The 21,668-nt window shown below is 41.1% G+C and overlaps 3 protein-coding genes across 3 annotated transcripts; 2 read left to right on the forward strand and 1 right to left on the reverse strand.

Annotated features, from left to right (window-relative positions):
* Positions 1-762: 762 nt before the first annotated feature.
* wrapper lies at positions 763-4,166 on the forward strand. The gene is made up of 6 exons (XM_064687476.1): positions 763-1,100; positions 2,093-2,572; positions 2,635-3,078; positions 3,140-3,205; positions 3,711-3,845; positions 3,906-4,166. The coding sequence occupies exons 1-6, from the start codon at positions 932-934 to the stop codon at positions 4,100-4,102; spliced, it is 1,491 nt and encodes a 496-aa protein (XP_064543546.1). The 5' UTR covers positions 763-931; the 3' UTR covers positions 4,103-4,166.
* Positions 4,152-5,701, reverse strand: LOC135432031 (uncharacterized). The gene is made up of 4 exons (XM_064687475.1): positions 5,225-5,701; positions 5,052-5,165; positions 4,934-4,996; positions 4,152-4,867 (listed from the first exon to the last, which is right to left on the reverse strand). The coding sequence occupies exons 1-4, from the start codon at positions 5,630-5,632 to the stop codon at positions 4,244-4,246; spliced, it is 1,209 nt and encodes a 402-aa protein (XP_064543545.1). The 5' UTR covers positions 5,633-5,701; the 3' UTR covers positions 4,152-4,243.
* A 4,279-nt stretch (positions 5,702-9,980) lies between these two features.
* LOC135431430 (neuroplastin) lies at positions 9,981-21,335 on the forward strand. Its single transcript, XM_064686575.1, has 6 exons — positions 9,981-10,168; positions 18,133-18,351; positions 18,413-18,735; positions 18,846-19,403; positions 19,683-19,869; positions 19,927-21,335. Exons 1-6 carry the CDS (start codon positions 10,111-10,113, stop codon positions 20,076-20,078), a joined length of 1,497 nt encoding a protein of 498 aa, XP_064542645.1. The 5' UTR covers positions 9,981-10,110; the 3' UTR covers positions 20,079-21,335.
* Positions 21,336-21,668: the final 333 nt, after the last annotated feature.

The following is a 21,668-nucleotide window of genomic DNA, read 5'->3' on the forward strand; positions in this document are numbered from 1 at the left end:
CAAATATTTACTATTATGCAACATTTTTATAGGTACACTCGTATATGCATATATGTTTTTAAATGCACTTCCGGTAATAGTTTTTTCCTCTCTTATTAAAATCTTTGCATTCGATTCATAATGCCAACCATGATAAGTATATAGGGGAGGGTCCAGCCCCAGGGTTTTAACTGTGACCGAGTCGGCGTCCATCTCGCTCGCTTTTGGGGCCGTTCCGTGAGACAAACTGCGAATGTGTGAATGTGTCTGATCCGATCACAATGATGTGGCGGACACATATACATATGTATATATTGTGGCACAATGACATTTTATCTCAAAGTATGCAATAGCAGCACGTTCTCTGAAGCGGAGAATGTAATAGATCAGAGGCAGCATCAGAATGGGATTCAGAATTCAGAATTCAGAACTACCGATGCATGGCCCATGCAAATGGACATGCTTGCCGTGGGTGTATGGAACGCTCCGCTGCATCTATAGATACTTCAAATAAATATATGTTTATATAGTATATGCTGCCACTTAAATTGTATCTCAAACTGGCACATATGTATGTACTCGAGCACAATACGCGCCTCCGTTGCCGAACATTAATGGCAGCTAATCAACCGGCATCCCAGCAAGAAAGAGCAAGTGACTTTTTGAGCTGTCTTCGGCGTCGCCTCTGTCACTGTCACTGGCTCTGCCGCTGCCGCCGCTGCTGCTGCTGCCTCTGCCGCCGCCCTCTGAAGCCGCATCGAACAGATTCCCATCGGCCGCTCAAGCGTTCAGTTGAGCTCGGGATTGCAAACGCGCCGGAACAGTTCGCCCCCCAGATACACAGTTTAAATAGCGACACGCGCCCGAGGGGAAAAGCTACGCATAGATTCGATTATTCGTCGAGAATTTAAATCACAGTCTCCTATTAAATTTAAGTCCAAGTGCCTGCAAAATGTGCTCAACGAATTTGTGCCTAATATCGCTTTTGATCATATTGCCCCTCATTCGAGGCGAGCTCAATTTCAACAATGATCTTGAGAACCATCAGAAATTTAAAAGCGTTCCAACTACCATCAAAAGCTACGAAAATGACACCGTTTTATTGCCCTGCCATTTGGACAGTAAGCGCCACTAAATAAACAAATCAATAATTATAAAGTTTATATAAATTAATGTTTTAATTGAATTTAAAGAAAAACTGCGTTTCACGGTTTGAATTAAGAGAACAAAATGCAGTTTAGGTTACCAATTTAATGGACCTTGAAACTGTTCCTTTGTTGGGCCCGTTCTATACGCAATTGGACACAACAATAACATTTAATTTGGACTCTAAATTGAGGTTCTTTAGCGTTTTGAATGAATGCACAAAAGGCAGCTAAGGAAATTCGTTCATCACAATGGATTTTCATCTTATTTTTTTTTCTTTATTATTTTCTATAATAGACACGAAAACGGATTTGATTAATTAAATGTCGACTAGATGGTTTTGAAGTAGCTGCGCCTTAAGATTCTGTCTCTTAATAGAGCTATAAAGGGGTGCATAAATAATTTAAATAATTATAATTAATTATAGCTGGGAATTTCTTGTTGAATCTTTGCTGATATTATGATAACTTTGAAAGGAATTCTTTTTGGGAAGAATTCTGTATTAACTGAAATAATTTATTTCTCATTTATACCATTAACGGACAGACGAACGGACAGACGGACAGACAGACGAACATGGCTAGATCGACTCGGCTGTTGATGCTGATCAAGAATATATATACTTTATGGGGTCGGAGATGCTTCATTCTGCCTGTTACATACATTTGCACAAATACATTATACCCTGTTTATCCATTTTCAATGGGTTCAGAGTATAAAAATGAAGGGGCAGACATTCATTCGAATGGGATAGAACAATAAGGTTGCAATGAAAAAAAAAATACACAGACTTATGTGGAATTCTCACCATCTTTATCTTAACTTGATATGCAAAGGACGGAAAATTAAATATATTTTTAATATTCAGGGCAAAATATTTCTCACTAAATAACTCGAGAAAGATCAAGAATGTACTTACCAGCTGTTGAGAATTTTGAATAGGATTTAATGTAATGTTTGCCCGCAGCTCCGTTTCACTATGTGCGCTGGCACAGGGATGACGTGCCTTTGGTGGACTCGCGTCATCCGGAGATTCCGCCACCGGAACGTGTGGTCTTATGGGCGAATGGCAGCCTGCAGGTGTCAAATTTGAAATCGGAAGACACTGGCGACTATTACTGTGAGATCATGTCGAACAGTAATCACGCCGTCCAGGTGCATGCAATTGAGGTGCAATATGAGCCGAGCGTTGTCACGGAACCGAGCGGAGTCCTGGAGCTGCCCATTGGCGCCACCTTCGAGGTCGTCTGCATGGCCAAGGGCGTGCCCCAGCCGGCGATCAGCTGGCGGCTGAACGGCAACACGCTGGACCAGTACAGCAATGCGGGCAATCGACAGAGCCACATCTTTGAGATTAAGTCGAGGAGCATGGCGGGCCTGATCGAGTGCCTGGCCGCCAACGGAGTGGGTCAGCCGGCGGTGGCGGGAGTTCAACTCCGGGTCCTCTGTAGGTTTGCTGATGCAACCAATTCCCGACTCCGACAGTAATTGCAATCGATACACTTTCAGTTGCTCCGGAGCCGACGCTGCCGCATCCCGTGGTGTACACCAAAGTCGGAGATCGGGCGCAAATGGAGTGCATTGTGGAGGCGGCGCCACCTGCGACGCTGCAATGGTTCCATTACGGTGTGCCCGTCCAAATGGGCGCACACATCAACAGCCAGGAGACGGAACTGGCCAGCAGCCACGCCCTGGACAGCTATGTCAGCCTGGTCAAGCACGTGCTGACCATCAAGAAGGTGCGCGACGCCGACATGGGACAGTACGAGTGCCGCGCGAGCAACTCGATTGGCTTTAGGAGCGCCACCATCGAGCTGACTGGACGCCCAATGCCGTGCGTCTTCAAGATCAATCCCGGCACCCAGAGCTCCACGTCGCATGTGCTGGTCTGGCAGACGGAGAGCCTGCTGCCCATAATGGAGTTTAAGTTGAGATTCCGACAGATTCCATCAGGTAGGCAATTTCCTTAATATTTGTTAAGTCTATTGAAAAACGTATTCTTTTATTTCTAAAGCAAATATAACAAGGCCAGTGAAAACAAACTGGACAGAACTGACAATTCCAGCTCAAGTGACCATTGGTAAGTCAAATAAGAGTGCTGTAGTCGGGAGTGACCGACTAGGGGATACCCTGTACGAACGAACATTTCCTCAATCCCACACTTTGTATTGAAAATGCATTCTTGATTAAACTCGGTGTCTAAGGTACGGTCTTAAGGGGATTAAATAGAATGTGTACCTTTTATAGGGATTTTTCTTTTCAAATTTTGAGAGAAGACTTCTAGAAAGGGAAAATATTTGCAATCTATTTGTTATGCGAGAACCTACATACCAAGCTTCGTTTGAGTTATGATTATGAAAATAATCAAATAAATAATCAATATTTGCATATTTGTGATTCTGTAACATTATCTTTAAGTAGACTCCAGTTATTTGCAAGGCTTGCAACTCTTAGCCTTAAGCTTTTCAAACAATTTGGCATCAACAAATTTTATATTATAAACAAAACAATTGGAATAGTTAATGAGTCATTCATTCACACCTCGATTGCACATTCTTTAATTCAATATTCTTCCCCAAACGTAGGTCCCATTTACATAACATCATACACTCTGCATGGCCTGCAGCCTGCCAGTCTCTTTGAGGTCTCGGTTCTGGCAAGGAACAGCTTTGGCTGGAGCGATAACAGTAAGACCGTGCGATTCGCAACTGGCGGCGAGGGTAAGTCCATGAGAACCTTCTAAATAAGATATTTACAAACTTTCCCATTGTAATTTTTAGTTGAGCTACCCAACTATTCAACGGAATCGGAACTGCAATACGATGCTACGGAAGAGATCTTTGAGAATGAGATAACGCAGAGATCACATATTTTCACAGCCAGCATGACACATAACCGCGCAACAGACTGTGGTTATAGTACCCTGGTACATCTTACGATATTTATGCAAATTTGCCTCGCTATGCGCTACACATAACTAAAGTTAATATAAATATATTTGTACTGAATGCAAGGTTCCAATAAAATAAAGAAATTTTCTATTTTCACATCCGCAAAATACTAATCACAAAATGTACTTACAGAATTTATCCTATTCCATATTTGTTATAAATGCTTTTCACTCCTGCCTGACCGTTTGATAAAGCATGGGATGTAGATTGATCTCTTCCTGTTCACGCTCCGGCGAAATACACCACAAGGCATCAAAGACAATCAATTGCAAAAGGCCCGAGCCAGCCGCACAGTCCTCGAACGTAATTGGTGGTAGCTCTCTTTTAACGTGGGAGCCGTAGATCTTTAGCATTTTGTTGTTCAGCCCAATCAGGGAGATTGGCTTGTCTCGGTGCTCCTCGTACTGCCACATAGCCTGCAAGACCTGTGTAAGTCGGTTCGCATAGTCCGTTAGCAGCACAACTGCATTCATATTCTTTGTACTGTTGCCATTGCAGATCCTGCTCAGCTGCTCCGCGCATGTACTCTTAATATATAGCTCGTTTTCCAATCGCATGGAGCAGCGCACACAGGCCAAACAAAACATGTTCTGCAATGTCTTTTGCAGATCGGCAATATCATAAACACAGGGAAGCATCACATGTCCAACGGCCTCCACCAGCATTGTTACAGCTGGCAAGCCGAGCTTGTTCGGATCACAGGCAATGGCAACATAGTTCTCCAGTCCCTTATCCTTTATTGCCGTCAATATGTAGCTCAAGGCTTTAGCAATATACTCTGGCGTCATAAGCTAAAAGAGAATATACTTTAACATGAGATTATGCAGACAGGAATCATAAGGCAAGAACTAACTTACGGTTGTCTGAAGCAGCCCATTGTCCTCCAAATGCACGCTGGCAATATTTTCCGTTGTGATAAGCTGTTTAATGTATGAATTAGATGCAGAGGATGGATAAATACAATAGCCAACTTACTGGCCATTCGAATTCTTCCGTATTTTCATCCCAGCTGCGCAGTTTTGCCAAACTTCTGGCATAGCAAAGACTTTGCCCCTGGCCATTGGTGCGCGATGCGAATATGGCAAAGATCTGTGATGGAAACATGAACTTTTTAATGTCAACTAGTATGTATATTGTATAGGATTTACCTTATGAATATATGGCTCCTGGCGTACCAGGAATTCATCCATATTAAGCATATACGTCTGGTTGCGCTCAATACGGCTTAGCACATCCGGATGAAAGTACTCCAATCCCTCGCCATCTTCTGTCCTGCGCACACGCTCTAGTCTCCACCGCACTTTGCCAGATAACAAATCAAACTCTGCCTGATTATACATTTGAATTTCAGCAAAGTCGTCCAGCTGAACGCGGGCTCCAAACTTTGCAATGGAAGATCTTCTTGGTGGGGGTGGATTTGGCGCCTGTGCCTCTGTCTGCCGCGCTGCCAACAGTCGCCCGAAGCGCTCCTGCTTTGAGCCATCGGTATTCAGAACTCTGGCGTACAATTCGCGTTCCAAGTCCAGAGAATTGAACTCCGATAGAGGCACGTCCATTATTCAAGTTGTAAACAAAGATTCGCGCAGTAAGTTCAGTATTAAAAATTGCCAGTGTTGCAAATTGGTGCCAAATGCGAAATCTTATATCGATGTATCGATAGCTCGAAGTTTAAAAAAAAAAGTGCCTAAAGCTAAAAGTGTATTTATCAGTTATTTTAGTTTTCATATTACAAATTATTAACACCTATTAATTTGAACCAGTAATTGTAAGACCGTAAATTGTAAAAATAATGAAAACTAGAACTGACAAAACAGTTTATTTAATTAGTTTTATTAGTTGTGTGAGAATAAAGAGCAACCGACTGCTTAAAAGTAAACCTCTACCATAACGGTTTTTTGAAAGAGGAAATTTTAAGTTTGATTTTTACATATATTTTAATGCGATTTAAAATTTGAAAATACTGCATATGTTTATTTGCAGTGAAAATATTGATAGCTAATAATTCTTGTTATCAATGTTATTGTCATTATCTGAAGCTAAATTTAAAGTGGTTTGATCATCATCAGTCACAGCGCATATTTACAATGCATCACATCAGATGACAAATAAATCAAGATATAAAGGACTTCCGTTATGACTAACAAAATTTGATAAGACAAAATACAAATTCTGGAAAATTGATAAAGTAATCTAACCCATACTCACCTCTTAGTAATGCCAACTAACATTTCTTATAGCATTACTAACTTATAAAAATAATTGTCTTTTGTATTGTTTCCAATTGTTCAAAATCATGCAGAATAAACTCGTCACTCAAACAATTTTCTTTTTAGTCTTATAAATAATAACGATTAAAATAATCTTCCTATAATGTACCTATATTTTCCATGACATAAATTCCCTACCGCATTAGTAGAGGGTATTCATTCGGTGTAGGGCTTCAATCAGAGCAAAACCACCAACAATTGACAATGACATTGTGAGCATCTTCTGGACCCACACACCGTCCGATTATCTCTCTCTCGCTCAGATATATTTGGCGCCATAAGAGGAACGCGGAAAAGATACGAATTTGTTTACCTGCGGCAGCAGCAAGCAGCCCCAAGCAGCCGCAGCAGCAACAACAACTGTTACGCGTTGTGAGAGCGTTGGCTATGTTCCATTCCATCGTTTTGGCTCCCAACTGGCATCCAAGCACGCGCTACACTTACTTTCAGTTCTCGCTTGAAAAGCATCGCGACGGGTACGAAACAAGCGCGTAGCGCACAAAAAATAACAAAAATAAAAAAATATACTCCTATCAATACTACCATTAAGTACTTGAAAACTTCAATTTGTTTTGTGCGCGCAGACACACACACATGCACATAGTTGTATCTATCGCTGGGCGAGCAAAAGCTTTTTCACGGCAGTATCTGAAGCAAATGAATTTAATAAGGGGCACAAGTTCGTCACGAAGTTAAGCGAAAGCGTTGCAAGTGCAAGTGTTACAACTTCGAAGAGCATCTGTGGACGGTAACCTGCTCGTAAATCAAAATTGCTCGTACAATATGTCGTCGCTGCCAGTTGGGTTGCCTTTTGTAATGCTTCAGCCGAATATTTGTTGTTGTTTAAAACTCTCCGTCCATCTCTCTTCGTCCGTCGCTCAACGTTGTTCGCATCTCGCGACCGACCAGTCGCAGGCGAACGCAAAACCTGTTTCTCTTCCTCTAGATGCTGCCCCGTGTAAATGGCACAGGCTGAGGCACTTCACTTTATCCATTCTTTACCTGGCCCAGGCGGCGGGTGCAGCTGCCCCAGAGCCAGCCTCTGCTACACGCACACCTTAAACTAACTCTATGACTCCCGTGATTCATAATAACAAATATCTTGCCACAAGCCTCAAGCAGCAAATGTGGCATTGCCACAGCGAATTCGATTTGTGGCGGCCCCCAATGCATTTTGGCACTCGCCGCACTCGCAATTAGAAACAGAAATACAAATAACCAAATACAACATCTCGTACTTGTGCAATATGCAAATGCAAATGCAAATGCATTGGCCGCGCATTCTATAAATATGTGCAAAATGTATGCAAAATACTCGATGCCTGGCTGCAGTTGTCGTCTGTCGCCGCTGCCGGCTATCCCAGCCGAATGTACAGCAAACGAAAGCGAAATGAATGCACGGAGAGTTGGCCGAGAAAGGAAATGGAAATGCAAGAGTGGAATGGGGACGGGGCCTGCGGGGTATGGCAGCGGCTGCTGCTGCTGCTGTGTAGGGCAGCAGGAGCAGCAGCCACAGATGGATATGGCTGCTAGAGCGAGAGAGGGGGTGTGTCAGAGAACTGAAAACAAAAGTACAAAAAAAAACATCGATTGTTGTTATTTACAGTAAAAAGTTTTCGATTCAATTTTCAGGCGGGGACTTTAGTTTTCGTTTCTCATTCCAAAAATCGCTGTAATAGCAAACTGAGCGCAGCTGCAGCTGCCTCAAACACACACACACACACGTACGCACGCATACAAGTGCAGCCCTTGGCTGCATCTGTGCGCTTGTGTGTGTGTGTGTGTGTGTGAGTAAACTTGGAGCGCAATGTAAATAAACAAACGGCAACAAGACCAAAAACAAGACATGAAAAAGCCAAGACAAGCGCAGAGATTGTTAAAGCCCCAAGACGAAGAAGAAGTACGAGAAGTGCAACGAGAGCCGTTCGGAAATTAATTGTTGAGAATTGCAATCTTCGGTTTCGACCGTTTGGCTAGTACCAAAATGATTCTAAGAACTGTAATTTAACTAAATGATCCTTTAGTAGGAAAAAACATAGGCAATCACTTAGTTTTATTAGAAAAACTCCTGGGAATATAGTCAGAAAATAATCCATATCCTCAATTGTAGTTCATAAAACAGTTAAAACTAAAAAATAGTTAAGGGAAGTACTTTAAGTGACACCTTGAACGGCCCTCGTCAGAATCGAAGTCCAATGGAAAGCACAGGCCATGTCACGTTTAACATTGATAAATATATTCGAAATAGTCATTTCTGATAACCGAGAGGCTTTTTTTTACGTCAAAAGCTGTCACATGAGGTGTCATAACTGTAATAGGCCCTAAAATATAGCTAGGGGAGTTTGGACCAAAACTCTCGCCTCCATTCGTGAAGGGTGTTAGGTGATTATATATTCGAACTCATCCATCATTTAAAAAAGCTTTTGCGAAAAACAAATATATGAATAGATGAATAGGTATTGGTTAGTATTCGTTGTGCTGCTTTTAGCGCATTGCGAAGCATTGCAAATTTATTTTGTGAGTAGCTCGCATATTACATATGTATATGTGCATGTATGTGCATATGTATGTGCATAGTATATATCATATGTAAACATGCTGCTGCATACATATGTTCATACATGTGTATTCAGATGTTTGCATTTCGATACTCTGCCTCAAAGTATGCAGGCCTTCTAAAGTAGGTCTGCTAAGCCCAAATTGTTATTGGTTTAGGCCATGTTCCAATTGGCACAGATATATCCAGAGCGTGGTGAACTTTACATATTTCATATACGCACATTAATTTTGCACATACATATATATTTTTTCTACAAATCTCTGGTTAGAATGTCGATGGAAAGGGTGTCGAGGCTTCGTCATGTCCACAATAATTTTTGGTTTTTTTTTTTTTGTTGTTGTTATTTTTCGTTTTTGAGTTTTCGCATTTGCACATTAATTTATTTATATGCATACATATTTGCATGCTTGCCGACTTGGCACACCCTGGCCACCCCCCCGACCGCCACGCGCCTGTAGCCTTCCCCCAACCTCAACGACCCGACACGACCCACTTTTGCAGCCGGCCAAGCGCTCTGGCATTGAGCGAGCCCACAGATAAATGGAGAGTGAGAGATGAAGAAGGAGAGAGTGAGAGAGAGAGGGAGAGGGCGTATTAGTGACCAGAGCGGAGCAACAACAAATTCCAATTTTCGCACTGGGCTCAAAACATCATCCGAGAGGCAGCTTGCATAACCTAGGCGAATACTTAGAGCCATGTTTATCATTTAGCTGCCAATCAGCGAAAATTTGTCCACTTTTTTTCAGTGGAAGCTGCGATTTCTAGCGCACAGCTGCGAATAACAACACGAGTTTTGGTTTTGGGGTCGCTTAGCTCACAGCTTGATTTCGAATTCAATAACTCAAATAATGCGCGCGCTTTTCTTTGATATTTAATTTGTATTTTATTTTTTTTTTGGCTTGGCAAATTTTTTTTTTTTTTGAGCTTCCGGTGGCCGCGACGCGATACGCGACGCATACAAAAGAAAAATTCGAACAATTTAAAAAAGCAACAGAAATTTTGTGTCTTTGCGGCGCCCAATTGGGTCCGCAATTGGTTGTAGCAATTTGGAGGCAAATTAATTAAATCGAGTTCCAACAAACATATTAATTGCAGTTAACGATCTACCTCCGATAGAGCAGCAAATTCAAAAAACAAATATAAATTTTAAGTGCGTGCGCTGCTGCCAAATAACAAACAAACAAATAAAACCAGCTGAGAGATAACAATGAGAGCTACGACGTGGATGTTACTCATTTGTCTGCTAATTGGACAATTTTATGGCGGTAAGTCCTCATCAGACCTGGCTGTTGCTCTTTAGAGCTATATGTAGATATGAATCGGATTTATTTAATTGGCACTCAAGCTCATATTGGACCCTAGAGAATTGAAATCTCGACAAATCGAATACACATGGGACACGCCCCAAAAATTAGCAATGCAATGAAAATAAATATATAAGTTGTGTTTTTTTTTTCATTTCTGATTATTAAACAAAAAATATCAAAAATAATTTTGTCCTGGCTGAAATGAATAAGTTTACTAAACTTTAGAGCGTTGCTTTTAGAAATTCCACCCGCCAGAGTGGAAAATAAGCGGAAAGGGTTGTATGAAAGTCGTTGCTAACGATCTGCTTGGTCCCAAACTTATTTTCAAAGATCTATGTGAATTATATAGAAGTAAAAAAGGAATGTTTAAAGTTTGATGATGAAAACTTTGCCCGGGCAAAGCTGGGTAATAAGATCTAGTAAATATATATGATTTTCTATATCGTAAGACGCAGAAGCTTAGAAGTAATTTTATAGTGTAGCTAATCCAATCACTTTTTATTGTTATTATTTATCACTGCTTGATAAGCAAATGATATGCATTTTTATAAAATATGCACTACAAATATATTTACACTTAACCTTAAGAGAAAGGGGGTTCTCTTCAGATTAGGTAAAGTCTGTTCAGCTCATTTAAACGCCTGTTATTAGTTGGTTATTAAATAGAAGGAATTTCAAATATTTCTTTCGTACTACAGTTGCTTACAAAAGTATTCGTAACTTAATGGAGGGCGTTGTCAATGGGTTTGACGTATGTGTCAAAATTATGAATTACCAAAGCTGTGTGTACCATATTAATAGGCATGAGCCATGCGCCAGCCCACATATCATGCCGATATAGTATGACGATGAACACACACATGTATATGTATACTTGTGTGAGTACCCACGTGTGTTACGCTTACCTGCGCCAAAGCTAAAGCCAAAGCCGTCGCCGTAAAACAGAATGCCAGTCGCGGAGCCCAGCATATCTTATCGTGTGGTTGAATGCTTATCTATTGTTGAAAGTTAAATTTCATAAATGTTGATAACGGTAAACATTCCAGTGCTCATAGCTCAGAGATACACGCAGAACCTCGCATTATTTAGTCATTTACTGCTGGGTGCTGGCTCGAACCCAACTCTATATATGCCAACGAGGCTGTGGGCCATGTGGCTCTGCACCCCCCTCCAGTCCCCAGTGGAATAGTCCAATGAGAAGAGCAAATATTTGTTGTGCAAAGAATGGCAGGTTGATGTTGGATATTTGCTCATGCCAGACACGCAGCCAGTGCCTGCCAACAAAATAGACGCCCCCAACTCTATGGATCTCTGTTTTCATCCAGTTCTGGTTTCCGCGGTTACACGCTGCGACTGGGCACAGCGGTCACAGTGTGCGAGTGGGGTACACAGTGCTGCCTGCCATCGGGGGCCACCAAGAATACAAATTTTTAATTAAATGTTCGCTTTTCCAATTTTAGGCATGCGATAAGGCAGCATGGCGTATGTCGAAATCTGACAAACCCCTTCCCCGAGCACATACAAACGCTTTTCTCTATATAGTTTTCAGCTAAAACTTTGCACACATATTTTGCTGGAAGTCCGCACAGAGAACAGTACATAAAAACATACATCAAAATAGACTTTTAGCCAGAGCAACAAGTTCAAAGCATATTTATGGCTTCTATGTAAATATTTTGAAATTTTGGCTGTTGCATCAAAATTTACTTGAAAGAATTTGACGGATGTTGATATAATAAGCAGCTGTACGAATTATGTTTGTTAATTCATGATTACAACATTTATCACATAAACGAACGGAGACTAATGACTACTGTGGAATGGGAATTGTTTCTTGAGGTTTAAATAAATTCTTTGAGAAGTCAACAAAACTCATTTTCAAAGATCATTGAGAGAATTTATTTTAAACGTGCCACGGGCTAGGCCAGGCAACATTATTCTTTGTCAAAATGCATGTGAAAATACATACATACATACATACATACATACATACATACATACATACATACATACATACAGCCATACATACATACATACATACATACATACATACATCCATACATCCATACATACATACATACATACGTACATACGTACATACATACATACATACATACATACATACATACATACATACATACATACATACGTACATACGTACATACGTACATACATACATACATACATACATACATACATACATACATACATACATACCTACATACCTACATACCTACATACCTACATACCTACATACCTACATACCTACATACCTACATACCTACATACCTACATACCTACATACCTACATACCTACATACCTACATACCTACATACCTACATACCCACATACCCACATACCTACATACCTACATATCTACATATCTACATATCTACATACCTACATGCCTACATACCTACATACCTACATACATACATAAATACATACTTACATACATACGCCTCCAGCTCCGCCCCCTTGGTGCTCCTCCGGCTCCTCAGCTTCCAGCGTTGAAGCCACCTGCGCCTAATTCATAGGTGGAGCCTGCAAGCCTTACTTAAATTTTTGAGAATCGAGGAGGAGGGCATCTTTAATAAATACGTTTTCTTATTTAAATTTGCCGCGCAACAAGACAAATCAGTCTGCTATTGGTATTTTATAAGACAATTTACATGCATACATACATACATATAAACGCACACATACACACACATTCACACATACATCCATACATACATTCATACACAAAAACATACACACATTCATGCATTAATTCATTCAATCACACATATACATACAAAATCAATTTGGCATCTAAATCTGGCAACATTATTCTAAGTCAAAATTCATGTAAAAATGGTAACCTCAAATATCCTATATAGACATAGGTCAAAATTTCCCAACCCCATAGCTTGGTCAAATCTCATCAGATTTGCACGAGGCTTGGCTCTTTGTTCAAGGTTCGGCCTATTGATCAATTTGGCATCTAAAGCTAGCAACATTATTCTTGTATAATATATAAGATAGAGATACAACTTACATATCTTGGATATATAAGGAAACATAATGAATGCTTACAATAAAAAACTCTCAAATATATTTTGAAACAATACCATATTCTCTTCATACTTAAAATCTACCCTTGAATAATTTTACTTTAGCATTAAAAAGCTCCCAATTTTAATCAAATTTCGGGTTAGCTTTATAATTCCGGGTTTTATATCAATGAAGGTTCTTTGGAACTCAATGCCATTATATACCAGGCGGGCCACAAAATTCTTAGCATAGGTTGATACTAATGGAGGTTCCTGGAATACAATACTATTTAAAATTCTAATTAGCTGATCGATTATGCTGGACCTACGTACGCAGATATTTTGCATGCCCAAGAATTTCCGCATTTAAATTTCGTTTGAAATTGAAAACTTCTCAAATTACGCATTCACTTGCCGATCGGCAACGATTTTATGGAAATTGGCCAGCATTTGATCAATCGAATTGGGCGATTCGTCAGATCCGCGGCACGCCCTTTGTGATCCGTGTGCAAATCACATTTCCCAGTTCGACTGTCTGTCACGAGTCCATATGCTCCATATGTATCCATAGGTAATTGTACATAATGTGTATGTATGTTTATAAAAGTCCAATCGATGCCGAACCAATTGATTTCAATTTAATTTCCCTTTTCGTATGTACATATTTATTTTTGGTTTAATTTGGGAGACGTTATGCAAATTCGTGGAATCGCATTATGTACTTGGACATACATATGGAAAGCAATTTATGCCGTCTGTCGGACCATTTGGCCAGCCATTAACATTGATAGATACCCTCTCGAATAGCGAGGTTCCGGATCCATGGATGTAGTATTATCTTAACCGTAGGGCAGGGGAGAAAGAAAGAAAGGGAGAAAAATAGTCAAGAAATTGTTGCCTTGATAACTTTTGACGCTTAATAATATAATGAAAAATTGATGTAAAACATATTTTTGACTGTGCTGCCGTAACCCGACACGCGGCCATCTGTAAACGCGCCTGTGGCCAAAGCTACTTGTACATTTTTCATTCCCTGGAAATAGCGTGTACAATTTTGGCGTTGCGGATTTGACAGTCGAACTAAAACCAAAATCGTACATGGATTTGGCGAACTGCGATCCGTTCATATTTATTTATAAGCATATTTCATTGAGACAGACATGGCGTTTTATTTGTTTACGAACTGACCCCATAACTCGACAGTATCTGTATATTCGTCTGTATATATATATATATATATGCGTATGACCAGCAGATGTAGGACAGCACACAACATATCGACTGCAATGTGTGGTGCAGCGGTACAGAGGTGGGCACAACATCCATGACGATAATGAAATAAATACAAAAACACGCTCGCACATATTATACGTGCTTATAGCAATCATCTTGAACTAAATCTTGAATTGAATGGAACAATCAATGCGACTCGATGCGATGCGATGCCGGGCATGTTATCTGCTTCCATACTGACCTTACTGATATGTCACTTCCCAACAGTCACTATTTATATAACTATAGTGGGAAAACGATCTAAAACATTTATTTAACATAGACAGATTGAATACTTTTAAACAAGGCTGCAAATTGGCTTTGAGTCGAGGCAATTTCAGCCCGGAATACCTTCATCCTTTTTTTACTATGAAGCAAAACCCGAAAGAAACTTTTGATTAACACTTAGTCCCTAAGCATTAAAAAACTGAGATCCCAATCTTTGGACTTATTTAACGAATTTTGGATTCAGTTCAAATGTAGCCCGCAACTTACGTATGAAAATATTTGGGACTTGCAATATTTTCAGTAGAACGGGCATTCAATCAATCTAAATCAAATGTTTTATTACAATTATGAAAATATATGACACATGAATCGAACTTAGAGCCAGACAGCTGGTTCAAACCAGCGTCAATTGCTTTTTAGGTTGCAGCCCTGACTTTGAATTGATGACGAAAACGTTTCGAACCATCAATGCCTTATCATATTTTATTCTTAAATGTTCCACGTTGTCAAATTAATACAATAAACTTTGTAAGTGGATATTTTAAAGGCACAAACAGGTTGTTCTTCGGATAAAATCTTAAGCAAAACATGTTTTGCTGAGATGGAATCAGCACAGCGTCGAAATGACAGAATGTTGGTAGCAATAAATAAACCAAATGTGGATCAAATAAGCGCCAAGCAGCCAAATGTGTATTATAACTAAAACATACATTGTTTTAATACACTGAGAAAAAAGGCAAGGGAACAATGCGTATTAGTCAAGATGAAAAATAAACTCATACGCAGCAGAGGAGACAATTATATTTACAAGGTCATAAAAGTTGCTTAGGGATGAGATAAGATAAAAAACTACTTACCATATAACTTTTAGTTGTCATCTGATAAATGTGCTTTCTTGGGGCATAACGAATTGCATCGCATCCCTTGGCACAGTTCGGTCGAGGAATTCAAAAGCAATTGAGACCCGAATGCCAATTGCTGACGCCAGTTCCAAGCACCAAATGTTGCCGGTCTAGTCCCAATGCGTGCGCTGGCAAACGCCATCAAAGGCCACAGCCATTACGACATTAAGCTCATCGAGCAGGGAGCGGTAGGTGGGAGGGGAAGAAGGGGGGCAAGGGTGCTGTCGTTGGCGCCGCGACGTCCTGACGCCATTGTCCCACATCGAGAATTGCAGCAGGAGCTGGAGCCGAGGGGTTGCTGGAGCATCCATATGGCAGACTGTTGAGTGCCTGGCGCTGTATTGTGTTTTGTTTGCTGGCCCCCAGACATCGATCCAAGGACAATGCGGGCCAATGGAGTGAGAGCCCTGAAACTGAAAGAGAGCAGCAGCAGCCGCAGCAGCAGCCGCAGCAGCAGCAGCTGACGCATGTGAAAAGCCTTGCCCCGCCGGGGCGCCTCTCGAGCTGACCCACTTGCGCGAATGCCAACAGTCGACTACTGGGATTGGAGTGGCAACAACTGGGCTGGGACGCACTTGGCCTTGACTCAGGCAAATGAAATTTTACCAACAAAACACAACTGCGTCTGCCCAAGATTGTAATATTTGGTATTCAATGCTGGCGGTGAAGGTCTCGGTCGGTCTTGGTCTCGGTCCCCCAATCTCAATCTCACTCTCAATCTCTATATCTATTTCTCCCGCGCCCGATGGCCTTTGGCAAAAGTTGTTTTCGGCTCGAAGAGCTGATTGCCATAAAAGGGGTTGACTGCGTGTGAGTTTATCTGTCTTGCGGGGGATTGGATAAGATAACTGGCTCTGGCTCTGGCTGCGACCGAGACTCTGCTTGATTGCCAACTCTTTAAGGCAAGCGCTTTTATCGAGCCATGATAACGAGTGGCAGCCAATTGAAGCGCCTTGCGTAATGCCTCACCTTGCGGCGCATCGTTCCGCATCCAAATCCAGCAAAAGACTGTTGATTTTGATGACGCGATGCCTTTGGCAAATGACTCATTCGCGTGGGCACCGCGTCGTCAGATTGGAATTGCCGTTAGATGTCACTGATGAAATTAGAAAAAACGATCCCCATACAAGGCATGCAAATGGCATATACTTATGTAGCTATTGGCCATTGGTAATGGCGATTTGTGATTCGCAGCCATAAATTCGTCATTCGATTAACATATTATGATCGTCTTTGATTACGTGCATGTAATTCAAAGACACCAATTTCATCGGTCAACTCTGGCCCATGCACCTTTATCGCTGGCAATTAAATTTCTAGCGGCCTTATCCGAAAAATTCGTTACTTTTTAGTGGCAATTTGTCTGCGTATAATTAAAAATAATAGAAAATTTGCCGCTTTTTATATAGTTTCTAGTTATTTATATGAGCTACTTAATTGACTTACAGCCAAGGCTGCAAAACGGTTTTAAACCGAATCTTTTGGGTTTAAATTTAAATATTTGTATAGCTTTGAACCAAACCTCAAGACGGGTTGGGTAAGAAATAGAAAAGATTCCAAACCTACAATAAACCATTTCTATTTTTAAGATGGGTCGGTTCAGTTTTAATTTAATTTGATTATGAACCCAACCGAATAAATTGGATAAACAATAGCTGGACATAAATCTGAACCGAACCATTTGGTAAAAGTAAACGGGCTCGCTTGAAACTAAGCTAAATGAACTCTATTGTGTAAAGAATCTAAGAATAATTAATTTTTATTTCGGTTGCTGGTTCAGGTTCCATTTAGTTTAATTTAATTTATTATACTTAGAATCTGTTCAATTGACAAAAATTTAAGCAGACAAAGTTTAAAATCAGAGTTAAGAAATTGGGAAAAACTGGGCCCACGAACCTAAGGCGTAGCATTGGTTCAAAGCGTGATCTGTACAATCGGAAACTTTTGTTGGGTCTTCAAAGAAAGTTTAAGAAGTGTTGGACATATAGACAATCCATTATTAAAACCACAAGACTTACAGAGGGTAGAGTCAATAGAGTACATTAGTAATATTAAATAGGACAATCTACAAAATATCCTTACTAAAAGTCCAAAAATATTTACTTTACAATCTGGGACCCCTTCGTTATGGACATGGGTCAGAGTTAAGCCTTGTTTTTGGCAAAGCATATGCTTCTGGTGGCTGAAAGTTTTTTGAATGCAGACAAATGAGTTCACCCTTTCGCATCCGGTGTAAAAGTCAATTTGCTAAAAAGTGTAGATCAGATGACGAACTCGTTGCGAGCACTCCCTATTGAATGCGTTGATGGGGTGTGATTTTTATCAATTCCAATTAAGAGTTCCGTCAGCCGTGTAAACAAGTAATGCAAACAAGCTGTACACTTGAGAGTTGACTTGAACCAGCTATAGATACATGGAATATGAGTCACGGTCGTAGATGAGTTGCCTTTCACTGACTCTATCACAATGCCTCTCCTCTTACAGAGCGGGCGTCACCGATTGGCGAGGAGAATGGCGAGGACTACCAGGACGATGATTACGATTACGGTGGAGAGGATGACTCTGGCAATTCGGACGGGCCACCAGCGCCCATTGTGGAAGATGTGCAGAGTGCGCCACCCTACTTCGAGCAGTCGGATGTTGTTATAGACGCCAAGCCAGGCGACGATGTGATCATCAACTGTGATGCCCGCAACTTTGAGAGTACGTACTTCAATATACACTAAATTTGTTTATTAACCTAGTCTTAACAACCCGTTGACAGTTAAAAATGTGGCCATGTGGTACAAGAACAGCACCGTGCTGGCAACTGGCCAGAATGCCATCAACAACCGGGTGGAAGTCATGAGGAACAACTCGCTGCGCATTGGCAGCGTCACGGCGGAGGATGCGGATGACTATTACTGTGTGGTGTTGCCGCAGGACGTGAGGCAGCATACAAAACTGATCGTGGGCGCCCGGCTGTCGATCCTCTGCGACGATCGCGATGTTACGGATCGCTCGCAGACGTTCAAGCAGGGCGACCGTCACAAGCTCGTCTGCCGCGCGTTTCTGCCCACCAAGACAGATATCAAATGGTCCCTGAATGTATGTGTATAGTGGTTGACCATTGACCCAAAGCCCACTTGGATTTTACTAGTTGTGCCGAATGCTAATGTTTTGCCTCTCTCCCCCACTTCATCTTCCCATCCGCTCAGGGTCAGCGACTGCAGCCACCGCCCAGCGATGCAGCCAATGGCGTCATAGTTCTGGATAATGTGGACGAGGAGAACGCTGGCGTCTATCAGTGCCTTGGCGACGACGGCAGCGCTGATCCGCCTCACGGCATGGTCACCGTCGATGTTCAGTACAGCCCCAAGGTCTCCACCCATCGTCACCATGTGAACACACAGGAAGGAGACTCGGCGGAGCTCTACTGCGAATATCGCGCCAATCCCATTGCCATCAGCTTCTTTATAAAGGACGGCAAGACACTGTCATTGTCCGACAAGTACTCGATCAGGAACACACTGCACAAGGCGCACAATCGCACCATGCTCCTCATCAAGCATGTGGAGGCCAACGATCTGGGCGAGTATCTGTGCCACGTTGAGAACGCCATTGGCTCCAACGAGGTGCGTATCCAGCTGAGCTATCGTCCCGAGACGCCACAGTACGAGGACAGCTCCATCGAGGGCAAACAGGTGACCATGCACTGGCTGGTCCGCAGTCTGCAGCCCCTCTCCGAGGCCATGCTAGACTACAGGTTGACGGGGGTAAGTTTCACAATATAAAGATTTACAAAACTTGATTTAAGCTTAACATAGTATGTACCACAAGAAATTTGTTCTGTATTCCCTTTTCGCTTCAATTCCGCAAAGTTTCATTAAGCATGCTTTTCGACTTGTATGATCCTATGTGGAATTGAAATTTTATGCCAATTAACAATTTATATATAATTCCTCCTCAAACGCTGCACAATGGAACCTTTTCTCTTAGAGCTCTCTTATTCCATCCAATTGATTTCCACGCTTACTAATTCCACACATTTGCAGTCGTATACGTGGAGCACCGTGTCGGTGATACAGACACAACGCCATGACAAGGACAACGGCATCTGGAAGATCACACATCAGATGGAGCTGTCGCCTGGCCTGTGGCATGCGCGTGTCAAGACGAAGAATACCCAGGGCTGGTCCAACTTCTCGCCAGATCATGACTTCCACATTAAGGACGTAGAGGGTAACTTAATTGAATAGAAATATGCTTGAACTTTTCACCAATCCAATTCGGTTTCAGACTCCGAGGAAATCGACGATGGGGCTGTGCCGCCGGGTGACTTGGTGCGTGCCGGCTTTGGGGTTGGTTCCGGCAACAATTCGGCGTGCACCATGGGAATGCTGCCCGGCCTGATGCTAGCCGCCTTCAGCATATCCATGCTGCGACTCTAAGGATGTTGATTGTGGGATTCAATGAGCAGGAACAGGGCCGGGGGAACTGTACATACGTATTTCGAGTTACATGTTTTTTGCTTGTGCTGTGCCTTGAACCCGGCAACTGGGCAGTAACAGCCTATCTATAAGAATGCCATTGCAAAGAAAACAACAAAACCTAACCCAAGTATTCTAATTATACATGCAAAATGCTATTGCGCCTGAAAGTGCCCACATCGTGGGCTCAATGTTAATGTTAATATAAAATCAATCAAGCATAGGCGAATTTTCACTAAAAACAACAAATCATTTGTGCCAAGAAACAGCATACGGAAGGAAGAATTGTACGAATTATGTTTAGCTTAGTTTAGTTAAAGATAAAGTTAAAAAAAAACGAAAAACTGCGACGATCGGTTGAAAACCGCCCAAAACCTAGCATATAATATTTATTTGTTTGTATTTACGGATAGTTAACATTGACGATTTCTAGAATCCGAATGGAGCACATCCTAATTACCTGAACAGAAACAGAAACAGAATCATATACTATATATACACACACATACCGGATACAGATACCGAAACTAAGAATGTAAATAAGAAGGAAAAAAGAAATGGGTTAATGAGGATCTAGTGACATATAGGCGGGGGGGTGTATGAATGAGAATGTTTTTCGTGTTTTGTTTAACCGAGCATTAAGATATACAAGATTTTATTTAACAAATATATATTCGAATTATGCAAACATTTGAAATATTATGATAACTAGACCAAAGCTTAAATATACATGTGTACCTACCCACACACACACACACACACACGCACACGCGCGCACATGTACTATTTTTTACGAAATGGAAATAAACGTGGGTAACTATGAACGATAAGGAATCCGGAAGATACTTACTTAAAATTAAGAGATTGAACAAACGGCATGTTAATAAGTACTTTTGTAATAATATCGTATATACTATAATCAGGTGAGGAGAGGATGGTCGCTTATTTGTTTGGCTTCGATTGAAATTTGTTAGCTACAATACCTGAAATTGCCATTGGCCATATACATTGATATATACATAGATATATATATATATGCAGCCGCTGACCATACAGATCGATGATATACTTATGCATGCTCGCATGCTTACAATCAAAACACACACACAGACACACACACAAATATGAGAATATATTTTGTATACTTATATTTTATTTAAGAATCATAATATTAGTATTGAAACATTGAAAATAAACGTGCCAATTGCAAGCAATCAATGCAAAGATTGTTTCAACTTTAAAGTCAAGTTCCATATGAATTTTGCAAATGCAAAACTTAATTTCGTGAGCCGACCTGTTAACAAACATACATATTTAAAAGCCAGTGTCTTAAACAAATATTGTAACATTTTTCTCTTTTAATTTAGTTAATGCGACATTAAGAATATACATATATACATACCGATATAAATAAAGCAAAATTTCAACATTGTATTATTTGCGATCCATCGGGTGAAAGACAATCCATTAAAGAACTGGGGGCAAGTTAAAGGTCTGCAACAGAATCGAAAGTAAACTGAAGTAACTGAAACCCGAACGGAACTGTTTTTA

Source organism: Drosophila montana, unplaced genomic scaffold, assembly GCF_035044405.1.
Source record: "Drosophila montana isolate Dmon_TW-CO22-7 unplaced genomic scaffold, ASM3504440v1 contig_3200_1, whole genome shotgun sequence".
Lineage (NCBI taxonomy): Eukaryota > Metazoa > Arthropoda > Insecta > Diptera > Drosophilidae > Drosophila > Drosophila montana.

Excerpts from the sequence above, each read along its gene's own strand:
- wrapper (XM_064687476.1), top strand. The coding sequence starts at position 932 with ATGTGCTCAACGAATTTGTGCCTAATATCGCTTTTGATCATATTGCCC. Across the intron at positions 2,573-2,634 it reads AGTTCAACTCCGGGTCCTCT|TTGCTCCGGAGCCGACGCTG; the intron begins GTAGGTTTGCTG and ends ATACACTTTCAG. Across the intron at positions 3,079-3,139 it reads ATTCCGACAGATTCCATCAG|CAAATATAACAAGGCCAGTG; the intron begins GTAGGCAATTTC and ends TTATTTCTAAAG.
- LOC135432031 (XM_064687475.1), bottom strand. The coding sequence starts at position 5,632 with ATGGACGTGCCTCTATCGGAGTTCAATTCTCTGGACTTGGAACGCGAA. Across the intron at positions 5,166-5,224 it reads AGGAGCCATATATTCATAAG|ATCTTTGCCATATTCGCATC; the intron begins GTAAATCCTATA and ends TTTCCATCACAG. Across the intron at positions 4,997-5,051 it reads CGGAAGAATTCGAATGGCCA|CTTATCACAACGGAAAATAT; the intron begins GTAAGTTGGCTA and ends TACATTAAACAG.
- LOC135431430 (XM_064686575.1), top strand. The coding sequence starts at position 10,111 with ATGAGAGCTACGACGTGGATGTTACTCATTTGTCTGCTAATTGGACAA. Across the intron at positions 18,352-18,412 it reads TGATGCCCGCAACTTTGAGA|TTAAAAATGTGGCCATGTGG; the intron begins GTACGTACTTCA and ends ACCCGTTGACAG. Across the intron at positions 19,870-19,926 it reads CCACATTAAGGACGTAGAGG|ACTCCGAGGAAATCGACGAT; the intron begins GTAACTTAATTG and ends ATTCGGTTTCAG.